The sequence below is a fragment of the Cervus canadensis genome, chromosome 24, assembly GCF_019320065.1.
Source record: "Cervus canadensis isolate Bull #8, Minnesota chromosome 24, ASM1932006v1, whole genome shotgun sequence".
Taxonomy (NCBI): domain Eukaryota; kingdom Metazoa; phylum Chordata; class Mammalia; order Artiodactyla; family Cervidae; genus Cervus; species Cervus canadensis.
The window spans coordinates 19083119-19094769 of NC_057409.1; the positions used below are offsets into that span (position 1 = coordinate 19083119).

Sequence of the window (11651 nt, forward strand, 5' to 3'; positions counted from 1 at the left end):
GCAAGACAGGCTGGGTTTACATGAGGCAAGTGTTTTCACACTGTGTTGTGTTTTTAGGACTGACTATTCCTCCCTTTCTCTGCCCTGCCCTCTGTATTTTTGCTCTAGAAAGCTAGACAGGAGCTTAGAGAGATTAGATTTGGGAGAACCTAAGCCACTCAGGAGACATAGACTAAAAACTAGTCCTCTGTGAGGTGAAAATGAAAAAAATCTTCACATTTCTACCCCAAATCTTATTTGATACCCGGCCAGCACGTCTAAGGACTTTTCAGAAAGGCCAATTGGAAAGTGGCTTCAGTTGCATCTGAGTGTATGCCCCCGGAAAGGTTTTTCTTTTTTTCCTGCAGTTCAGTCTGTTTAGACTTAGAAAATGTCACAGTGTTAAATGATTTATCGAAAATTTCAAACACTGGTGGAAATGTTGCAGTATAGCGATAAAAAGCAAAGAGAATTTGAATCTTTGGGTTTAAGATAAGTTTATACTGTTAATTACCTCCAGCGTTAGGTTTGAGTCATCAAATTTCAATGAGTGAGTACATTCAGTACCCCCACGTGAAACCCAAGACAAGAATTTGAAATGAGGGGGTTCAGTTGTTTATTCATAGAACTCCAGAGGGAAGATCGTTCTGTCACACAACACTCCAGCACACATCCTTAGAAAACCTTACTTGCAAGAGAAGTCATTGGAAATTAGAGAAGGTGTGAGGACACATGATGAATTTGGTGAAATTGGATACATTCCATTGTGCAAGTACAGACAGAACCTAAAAATGGGCTCAAGTCTTCTGTATTTCAGTAAATAAATTCCAGGCTAGTAACTGGACCATATGTTGATTGTGCAACCTACAAAAATGATACAATATGTAATTCTTCCTTCTCTACAACACAGAAGTATCAGGTGTGGCTCCTTCTCAAAGATTTTAAGATAAAGGGGCTATAAAACTTTGACATTGCCCAACTTTGTACTTAGAAATTCTGTAGCCCCATAGGAAAAAAAAAAAAATGAGACAAGTGGATATCCTATGGAATGTGCCTGAGAAAAATCCCCTGAATGGCAAAGGGAAAACCGTACTGGTTTCTATCAAAAACCAAGAAGCAGGAAGATCTCCCCCAAGCCAGCATTCTCAGAAGTATCTTAGTCTCTGGAGATATACCCAAGAAGCCTGTTGCTGAGGGATAAACATCCTCACTGTCACTAGAATGGGGAAGAAAGGGGTTATGCTGATTGCCACCCACCAGGTGTGAACCAGCAGGTCTGAGCTCACTGCAGAAATTACAAAATACTGATGATGAGGATGATGGTGGTGAGTCAAAAGAGTCTTTTATTGTGTTTTCCCCTGATTTGGTCAGAAATAAGCGTCAATTTAGGGGTCCTAGACACAAAGCAGTATTCTCCCAGGGATCGAAGGAAGGACCTTTGGTGGAACAGCAGTGTCGGCATTGTGGCCAGGTGGCGGAGACTGGCATTAATATGTAAACTTTTGCTTTGTCAGCAATGGCAACAGTAGTGCCACTAGCAGTCTTGGCATTATGGACCTGGACATTTATCAGGAAAGCATGCCATCTTCTCCCATGATTAAGTAAGTAGCCACTGAGATGCAGTGATTGTGAGACCGCTACTCTGATTCCATCTGGCAATCCATTTTGATCATTCAGGTTGTGCCCGACCACTGGCTTCATCATGTCTGTCCTACCAAGGTTCCCAGAGACGTGTGGTTTCATGTCACTGAAGTAAGAACTCAGGCGTGCTGTAGCCTCACCCTGCCATCAACCGCTTTCTATATTTCAAGTCTATCCCTTATACGATAATCGTTTTGGATAAAGCTTATCCATATATTCAGACATATATGTCATTTTACCTAGATGGATACAGAGAAGCAAAAATCCATTTAAATTGTACTATACCAACCAGCAAAGACTATTGTTCAATAGAATATAGTGTGAGAGGCTTTTCCTTTCCTTGTAGACACCTGGGATTATTGCCATTAATGAGTCCAATACCAAATGGCACTATGATGGAGATACATCATCTGATCCCCACATTATGCGGCCTTTCCAAAATACCAAGGGAAAAAAGTACAATAAGTAAGGCATAAAATATATAAAGGGAGAGCAACATGAGGTCAGGACTTCATCTAGAATTTGTGATTGTTCTGGAAAATTAAATGAACCAAAACCTATTTTTTACCATTATGACATTATTTGGAGACTTCCGAAATTTCAGAAAAATGAAAATGAGATATAGGGCTAAAGCTTCTCCCCGTTCTATTTTTTTTTTATTATTATCCGTAGCGAAAGCACTTTTATTTCACTATTTAATCAGTATCCTGCCTGTGGGAATATTTCTCAGTGATTAAAAGTTGCAGTGCATCCTTTATTGTGCTACACAGCCATAATTCGCAGGTAGAGATGAACATAAACATTATCTTGGGTCTGTTTTGTTTTCGAAAGGAGACAAAGCAAACAAAACTACTTTGGGGTAAATTTATTTTTTTCGTTTGGACATCGTTTGTTTAGTTGTCCATCTTTCTCCCCAGTATGAATCTAGGACCCCACAGAATACAGAAAGAGAGAACCAAGACCATCCCTACTACCCCTATTAGCATCCTGCAGCTTCATAACAGCAGAAACTGTATCTAGTAGGTCATTTCACTTATGTTCCTTGGATAGAGATCTACCGAAAAATATAGACCTTTTGGAAAATTGGCCATTCTTCCACAAACAAATAGGTGTTCGTGAAAAAACAATTGTACTTTCTCTGGACATTAGGAATGCAATGGAATTTATTAGCCAGATTTTAGCAGTAACGGAGAATATAAGGAAGAATCCTCCCCCATAGAGACACATTTTTAAGAGCACCTGCAGTTTGATTTCTAAGCAGGACAAAAACATGGGACAATGATGAGTTTCCCAAGATGGCCCCTTGCTTTCAGCTGTTGGAACATATGCTCTAATTTTAAAATCATTTACTAAATCTTCCAAACATTTGCAAGGCTCCCTAATAAGTACTCATTATAATGAAAATACCCCAGATATTCAACATACCTATATCTAATGAGATCCTTACTTCGGTTTTCAGAGTCAGACACAACTGAGCAACTGAACTGAACTCACTTCGGTTATGAGTCTCTAGTTCTAAACAACACCCAGCCTGTTAGCATTTCCCAATAAAAAGAAAAAAAAAGAAAAATTTCAACTAATTGAGATATTTTGTTGTACAACTCAAGTTCTAAAGTTTGTGGTTGTGTTTTTCCTCATCTCAGGTCAAAGAACCAGATATATGTAGAAAAATAGTTTCCCAGACTAAAATGCAAATTTATGTTGCTATGGTATAGAAAAATAATCAGTCTTGAGATGGAAATACAAGATCCTTTAAATGACAAACAAAATGCAGAAGAAAGATAAATCCTCCAGTCGGATCTAGTTACCTACTAAATATTTTCTTGACTATTCAAACCTGTGAGGGTTTGTAGAAGGGAGGTTGAAAAGAATTGAAGATTGCATCTCTCAGAGTCTCCCACACCAGTCATCTCAACTAAAACCATGCAGTTTATCTGGCCATTTTTTAGGAGCGAGATTATTTCAGACCCAGTAGTCCGATGTAATAGTCATGTTAGTACTTCTCTAGTATTTGTTTATTCCACAAAAACCATAAATGTATTTCAAGAGCTTTTATATCAATAAGACCCATCACTTCATCTTCCATTTACAGCTTGTTCTTCCTATACATTACCAACCGTATACTATTGTTTTCTCCCAAAGTGAATTGGTAGAAGAAAAGGAGATTCTTAAAGGACAGTCAGAAACTATTGAGGGTAAGCCACTTTCCCATAATTTTGAGACGCAATTTGCCTCTGATCTTCCCGTGGAAAGCGTAGTAAGGCGGTTGTGTCTGTGTTCAGCACGTGCCTCTGGAACACCAGTGGGAACAGCCGGCCGCCAGGGGAGCCTGCTGGTGATCAACTTTGACCTGGAGCCAGAGTGTCCTGACGCTGAGCTGCGAGCTACTCTGCAGTGGATAGCTGCGTCTGAACTTGGTATTCCCACCATCTACTTTAAGAAATCTCAAGAAAACAGAATCGAAAAGGTACCTTGCCCCCTGTCTGGATGTCATAAGGCTCTGTGTTTTTAATCCCTGCTTAAAACTGAGTAAATGTCCAGTTGGCCCATTTGAATTTTTCGTTCTTGACTTTTCACCTTAGAATTTTGATTAGAACTTTGAAGCCTTCCACCTACATAAATGTAATCATGACAACTCTTTGACTGCCAGTTTGTTTCCACTAGTTGAGGATGATGAGAAAGTAAATTGAGGAGACGGGATATTTTCAGAGTCTATTATCTTTAGGTGTGTTTCCTTCCTCTTGAATTGACCTCTTCCTATGTTCATTTAAATTAAAAGTAGAGAAGCAGAGATTTGATATATACTAGAGACCAAAGTGAGACTGATAATTAAAACAAACTGGCATGGTGTTGAAGGGAAGGCATTTTTAATTCTCTATGGAACAGATTTGCATTGGGTGGATTTTCTCGTTATTATTCTCCACCTACCAAAAATATAAAGCTAAGGAATAGATCTTTGGCCAATATCAAAATCAATAGCAATGGTCACTCTAATTCCTTTTCTCTAAGACCAATCACTTGCTATTGTAGAATATCAGTTATTAAGGAAAGCAAGAATTCAACTACCAATGGCTTCCCAGGTGGCTCAGTAGTAAAGAATCTGCCTATCTCAGTAGTAAAGAATTCAGGAGATGCAAGAGATACGGGTTCCACCCCTGGGTCAGGAAGGTCCCCTGGAGAAGCGAATGGCAACCCAGTCCAGTATTCTTGCCTGGACAGAGAAGCCTGGCAGACTATGGTCCAGGGCGTCACAGAGAACTGAATATGACTGAACTATTGATCATGCACACCAACGTTTTCAAGCTCAATTTCCATAATTTAAAAATATACTTTTAAAATAATTAAAAATAATGTTACTATATTGGTTTTCTATTTCTGTGTTACAAATTTACTAACTTAAAACAGCAAAACCCAGGTCTGTTGTTAGAAGTTTGGGTGAATTCCATTCTCTCTACTGAGGGACTTACAAGGCAGAAATCAACTTGTCAGCCTGGCGTGGCACTTATCTGGAAGCCACAGAAAGAAATAAGCTTCCACACTTGTTAGGGTTGTTGTCCTGACCCGTTCCTTGAGGTTGTAGGACTGAAGTCCCATTTCCTTGCTGAATTCCACTCTCAGCTTCTGGAAGCTGTGCAGTTTCTTGTCAGGTGGTCGTTTTGTACCCTCATGCCATTAGTTTCCATTACTTCTTCTGTCACTAGCCAGAGAAAACTCTGCTTTTAATGGGTTCATTCAATTGAATTATACAGATTAAGTTCACCAGATAGTCTCCCTATTGATTGCCTCAAAAGTAACTGAAGAATCCCTTTTTCCATTTAAGATATGCCCTAATAAGGGCATTAATTATCTCATCCTATTCATGGTACTGAGGATTAGGGCAGAAAATTTGGGGAGCTAATTTAGGATACTGCCTATCACTACCACTGTGCATTTCTTTAATGTCTTATTGTCATAAAGTATTTCCACATACTCATTATACTTGTTTCTCAACAACCCTGTGAGAAGAGCAGAATGGATATTATCACTCCTTTTATACTGATGAACAAGTGAGGACTCAAAGAGGTTGGTCCGTGAGAGTCCTCAGATAGTGATGGCTGAGCCTAGTCCTAGAACTGCACTGTCTCTACAGATACTTCTCGATAGTGTATCTCTCTCAAGTTAAATTGCCTTGGAGTTACAATCTAGATTTTCTTAAAGATGTAACTGCATTTTAATTCTTATTGCCAAAATCTAGCATCTTGAAACATCCTGAAATGAAAGGCCCTTTACTCTCTGGCTTCGGCTTAGGTACACGGTAGTTAGAAGAGCATCTCTCTCTCTCTTTCTCTCTGTCTCTGCCTCCCCAGCCAATGGGCTTGGCTACTGGGAAAATTGAGAAGACTTCGTTTATCTTCCATAGACTCATCCACTTCGGCTTCTCTTTCTAGCCAATGATTCGTGTTTCTCTTTATGCCTAGGACTGCCTACAGTTCTCTCTTCTCTAAATCTAGATACTGCCCCATACTTGGCACACCTTTATTTTCAAGGTGATGAGTGGTTCACGATAGTGCTTCACTATAAATTCTCCTCCCCCTTACCGTCCAGCCAGCCAGGGCACAGGGCACGGTGATAGAATGCTTCAGTTTTGCCCCCTCCCTCCTGCCTCACACAATCCCAAGACCCCCTGCCATGGGGAGGAGAACAAAGACATTTTTTACCCAGAGTTCTTGGTTTCCTGGAAAAATGAAAGGCAGGTTAGTTTCCAGTTTTATCCCTAGCCTCTTCCTGAATAAAAGCATTGCATGGTGTATTTTAGACAATTTCTTAATGAAACAGATTTTTATGTTGTTGTTGTTCAGTTGCTGTCTGTCCAGCTCTTTGGCACCCCATGGAGTGCAGCATGCTAGGCTCTGTCTTCTACTATCTCCCGGAGTTTGCTCAAATTCATGTCCCATTGATTTTTATACAGTCCACCATTTTGAAGAAACAGTGTAACACTCTATGTGAATATGCATCTAATAAATTTTTGTTTAGATGAAAGGACAAGGAATATGTCACTAACACCTTAATTATGTAAATAATGCTTTGACATGATATTTGTTTCTCCCCAGTGATTTTCAGTTATCAAAGGGGATACCTGTCTTTACTCATAACAATTTTTCTATAAAAATAAATGTTCCATTAGTATGTCAAGATACATTAAATGATGTTTCACTCCTATTTAGCATCACCTCAAGGGACTTATTTCTAAGTAATATAATTTTAGGGACTGAATCATCTTCTGTTTCTGAGTCAGTTAAAATTCTCCACAGGTAATGGCTTCTCCATAAAAGGGCACTGCCTGTACCCAGGTCTGTGACAGAACTGGTGAAATAAAGCAAACCCTTATGTAGAATTTTGATATCCTGTCTTTTATTTGGAGGCCTCATTCTGACTGTTTTTTACTTAGTCAGGAAGTTAAGTGGCCATTTTCAAGTGGTGAGGAAGAGAGACCAGTGCTTCCCACCAAGGAAGCTGTGTCACTTGAAAAGCATCAGTGTCTCATTAGCTCCTCATCAGCTTGGAGAAGGTGAAAGAAGTGTCTCTGTTAAGTTCAGCAAGCGAAAGGCAAAGGAGAAAAGGAAAGATATTCCCATCTGAATGCAGAGTTCCAAAGAACAGCAAGGAGAGATAAGAAAACCTTCCTCAGTGATCAGTGCAAAAAAATAGAGGAAAACAATAGAATGAGAATGACTAGAGATCTCTTCAAGAAAATTAGAGATACCAAGGGAATATTTCATGCAGAGATGGGCACAGTAAAGGGCAGAAATGGCGTGGATCTAACAGAAGCAGAAGATATTAAGAAGAGGTGGCAAGAATACACAGAAGAACTATACAAAAAAGATCTTCATGACCCAGATAACCACGATGGTGTGATCACTCACCTAGAGCCAGACATCCTGAAGTGAAAAGTCAAGTGGACATTAGGAAGCATCACTATGAACATAGCTAGTGGAGGTGATGGAATTCCAGCTGAGTTATTTCAAATCCCAAAAGATGATGCTGTTAAAGTGCTGCACTCAATATGTCAGCAAATTTGGAAAACTCAGCAGTGGCCACAGGACTGAAAAAGGTCATTTTTCATTCCAATCCCAAACAAGGGTAATGCCAAAGAATGTTCAAACACCACACAATTGCACTTATCTCACATGCTAGAAGTAATGCTCAAAATTCTCCAAGCCAGGCTTCAGCAATACATGAACTGTGAACTTCCAGATGTTCAAGCTGGATTTAGAAAAGGCAGAGAAACCAGAGATCAAATTGTCAACATCAGTTGGATCATAGAGAAAGCAAGAGAATTCCAGAAAAACATCTACTTCTGCTTCATTGACTACACTAAAACCTTTGACTGTGTGGATCACAACTGTGGAAAGTTCTGTGGAACTGTGGAAAGTTCTTAAAGAGATGGGAATACCAGACCACCTTACCTGCCTCCTGAGAAACCTGTATGCAGATCAAGAAGCAACAGTTAGAACCGGAAATGAAACAACAAACTGATTCCAAATTGGGAAAGGAGTATGTCAGGACTTTTTATTGTCACCTGCTTATTTAACTTATAATGCCATCATGAGTAATGGCAGGCTGGATGAAGCACAAGCCAGAATCAAAATTGCTGGGAGAAATATCAAAAACCTCAGATATGCAGATGACACCACCATTATGGCAGAAAGCAAAGAACTAAAAAGTCTTTTGATGAAGGTGAAAGTGGAGAGTGAAAACTCCGGCTAAAAACTTAACATTCAAAAAATTAAAATCATGGCATCTGGTCCCATCACTTCCTGGCAAGTAGATGGGGAAACAGTGGAAACAGCAAGAGACTTTATTTTCTTGTGCTCCAAAATCACTGCAGATGGTGACTGCAGCCATGATATTAAAAGACACTTTCTCCTTGGAATAAAATCTTTGACAAACCAAGGCAGAGTATTAAAAAGCAGAGACATTACTTTGCCAACAAAAGTCCGTCTAGTCAAAGCTATGGTTTTTCCAATAGTCATGTATGGGTGTGAGGGTTAGACCATAAAGAAAGCTGAGCACTGAAGAATTGATGCTTTTGAATTGTGGTATTGGAGAAGACTCTTGAGAGTCCCTTGGACTGCAAGAAAATCAAACCAGTCAATCCTAAAGGAAATTAGTCCTGAATATTCATTGGAAGGACTGATGCTGAAGCTGAAACACCAGTACTTTGTCCACCTGATGCTAAGAGCCGACTCATTGGAAAAGACCCTGATGCTGGGAAAGATTGAAGGCAGGAGGAGAAGGGGATGACAGAGGATGAGATGGTTGGATGGCATCACCAACTCAATGGACATGAGTTTGAGCAAGTTCCGGGAGATGTCATGATCGAATACAAAAGCATTTAATCTGTCCCACCACTGCCTGTGAACTTGGCCTTGGAGTGGAAGGACACCTAATATCAGCTTATAACTACCTTCAGTCTTATTTCAATTCAAAAGATAAATTCCAAACATTCTGGGTGCCCAATGCACTGTCACTCCTCTCCAGTAAATGACACCTTTATTCTCAGGCTTTCTCTTTTAGTGTTCCATCTAATTATTAAAATGCTAGGTGTACTTGAACACCATACATTCAGGACACTCATCAAAAGTTTATCAAATATGTACAACATGCCAACATTGTTCTAGGGTCTGGGGACACAGGGAACAAAAGAGGCAAGGTATTTTACCCTCTGGGAGTTCATATTCCAGCTTAGGAAGGGCCCCGGGCAGGGAGAAGGTAAACCAAAGGAGGCTCAGCTTGTAAAGACCAAACTTGAAATGTAATGGGAGCTTATTCTGAATAAGGAAAAATGAGAAACACACTGAAACAGTACTTTATGCCCTGCAAACATGAGCCAAATGCAAAGAGTCACCTGGGATGCTAATTTACAACTCACATCTTAGGCCCCTTCTTGAAGCTCCCTTTCTAAGAGTGGGGCCTAGAGATATGCATTTTTAACATATTTGTTCAAGTATGATGGTTCTGATGAACACTAAAGTTTGAGATTCCCTTTCATAAGAAATGGGCTTTCCAGGTGGCTCTAGTAGTAAAGAACCTATCTGTCAATGCAAGAAACATTAAGAGATGTGAGTTCCATCCGTGGATTGGGAAGACCCCCTGGAGAAGAGCATGGAAACCCACTGCAGTATTCTTGCCTGGAGAATCCCATGGACAGAGGAGCCTGGAGGGCTACAGTCCATGGGGTCGCAAAGAGTCAGGCATGACTGAGAAACTAACACTTCCTTAGAAATATTTGAAGCAGGATTTGAGGTGGCTTTTTAAGTATGCTAAATTCCAAAGGAAAGATTGCTGAGAATCATAGCACTTGAAAATCTAAAATACAGTTTATAAATTTAATTCACAATGACCTTGACATCTTTTAAACTTAATCTACTTAATTCATGGAGGGGAAAAATCATGACAGCCATTTTTTTAAAAAAAGATATCAATTAACTAATTGTCCTGCTTTGTGGAGGCAATGCATTATTGTTCTCCAGCTCTTTTACTTCTGTTTAAATTCAATAATCGGGGAGCCAGAATGAGCTGATGACTGGCCTCATAGTAATCAGTTGCCTTCCTCATCATTAAGCTCATTTGGAGAATTACATCCTTCTCTTGAGGGCAGTGCATAGAACAGAATGTCCTAAGAGGAAACAGATGTACACCTGCCTTCCTAAGAAAGTGGGTGTCAGAAGAAGATTTGCTTCTCCTTTAATGTCTTACTCTTCTCCACAAGCAAAGTAGAGGAAAGAGAATGAGAGAGAATATATTGATGGCATTTGCTGTTAACTTAACTTTCCCCAAAATACTACACTTAAAGTTTCTGTTTTGAAAACAGTACCTGACAAAGGAAAAATAAAGAGTTAAATGTTGTCTTAGCTTAAGCTGCTCTAATAAAATAATATAGACAGTGGCTTGAACAGAAGACATTTATTTCTTAGAGTTCTGGAGGCTAGAAAAGTCTGAGATCAAAGTGCCAGCAGGTGCATTTCTTGATGAGGGACAGCTTCATTTCTGTGCCATCACATGGCAGAGAGCCACCTCTGGTATATCTTCATCTTCTCAGAAGGGCATGAATTCCATCCTGGGAGCCCCATCCCCGGGGATGCTTTTATGGCCCAGTGCTCGAGCCAATTAAATCAAACTCTTCTCTTGGGATGAACCAGGCTTTGGGGTTTTCTCAAGATCCCTGGGGAGTCCTGGGGTACAGTCAAGACTGAGAATCTCGACTCCTACAGGCCATAGTTGCAGGAGCAGTATAAAGGCCAGCTCACTTGTGCCTAATGAAATGGACTACCTTGGAACAAAAGAAGGTAGCTGCTTTCAGAAATCCACATTGAGTGTTTCCAAAAAAAAATCTAAACAATTTGCAACAACTCTCATAGATTCCTTTTGATCCCTGGATCGGGAAAATCTCCTGGAGAAGGAAATGGCAACCCACTTCAGTACTTCTGCCTGGAAAATCCCATGGACAAATGAGCCTGAGGGGCTACAGTTCATGGGGTCACCAAGAGTCAGACACAACTTAGCACCTAAACAACAACAACCCATAGATCCCACCATATGACTTTATAAACAAGTAATCTAATTGAGTAAATGCACCTGGGAATATAAAAGGTACCTATCATGTGATAGGTCTACAACATACCATCACAGGATGTAAATTCTTCTAGCTTCCTAAAATGAAACATTTGTTCAAGGAAGTGGCAACTATGATACATAGGAAGGGAACTTAATTGTTATTAATTGTGAAATGATAGAAAATGAAAATTTTTTATTTTTATTTGTCAGTACGTTGGAAAGAAAAACTCAGATCCCTGACATCCTAAAGCTGATTATGAAATTACTGAGTCCATAGCATGGACAGACACAGTGAAAGATATAGGGACAGCTGCTAAATAGAATGCAGTTTTTAAAGACTGTAGTAATGAACTAGAAGTGTCCTTTTCTGGTTTATTTATAATCTTAGCTTCATTTTTGTCTAGGTTGGATGCATGAGACAAATGCTCAGGGCT

At 39.8% G+C, this 11651-nt stretch overlaps 1 protein-coding gene across 9 annotated transcripts in view; it reads left to right on the top strand.

Moving 5' to 3' along the window:
* The window catches only part of LOC122426679 (SPHK1 interactor, AKAP domain containing), a 193133-nt gene that overhangs the window by 168943 nt on the left and 12539 nt on the right, over positions 1–11651 (top strand). For 8 of the 9 annotated variants that reach the window (XM_043445776.1, XM_043445774.1, XM_043445775.1 and 5 more), the window contains 3 exons: positions 1494–1580; positions 3763–3815; positions 3903–4087. In XM_043445776.1, coding sequence (XP_043301711.1) covers positions 1494–1580; positions 3763–3815; positions 3903–4087 — 325 coding nt within the window. The remainder of the gene's footprint in view (positions 1–1493; positions 1581–3762; positions 3816–3902; positions 4088–11651) is intronic. The other variant, XM_043445777.1, reaches the window with a different exon arrangement.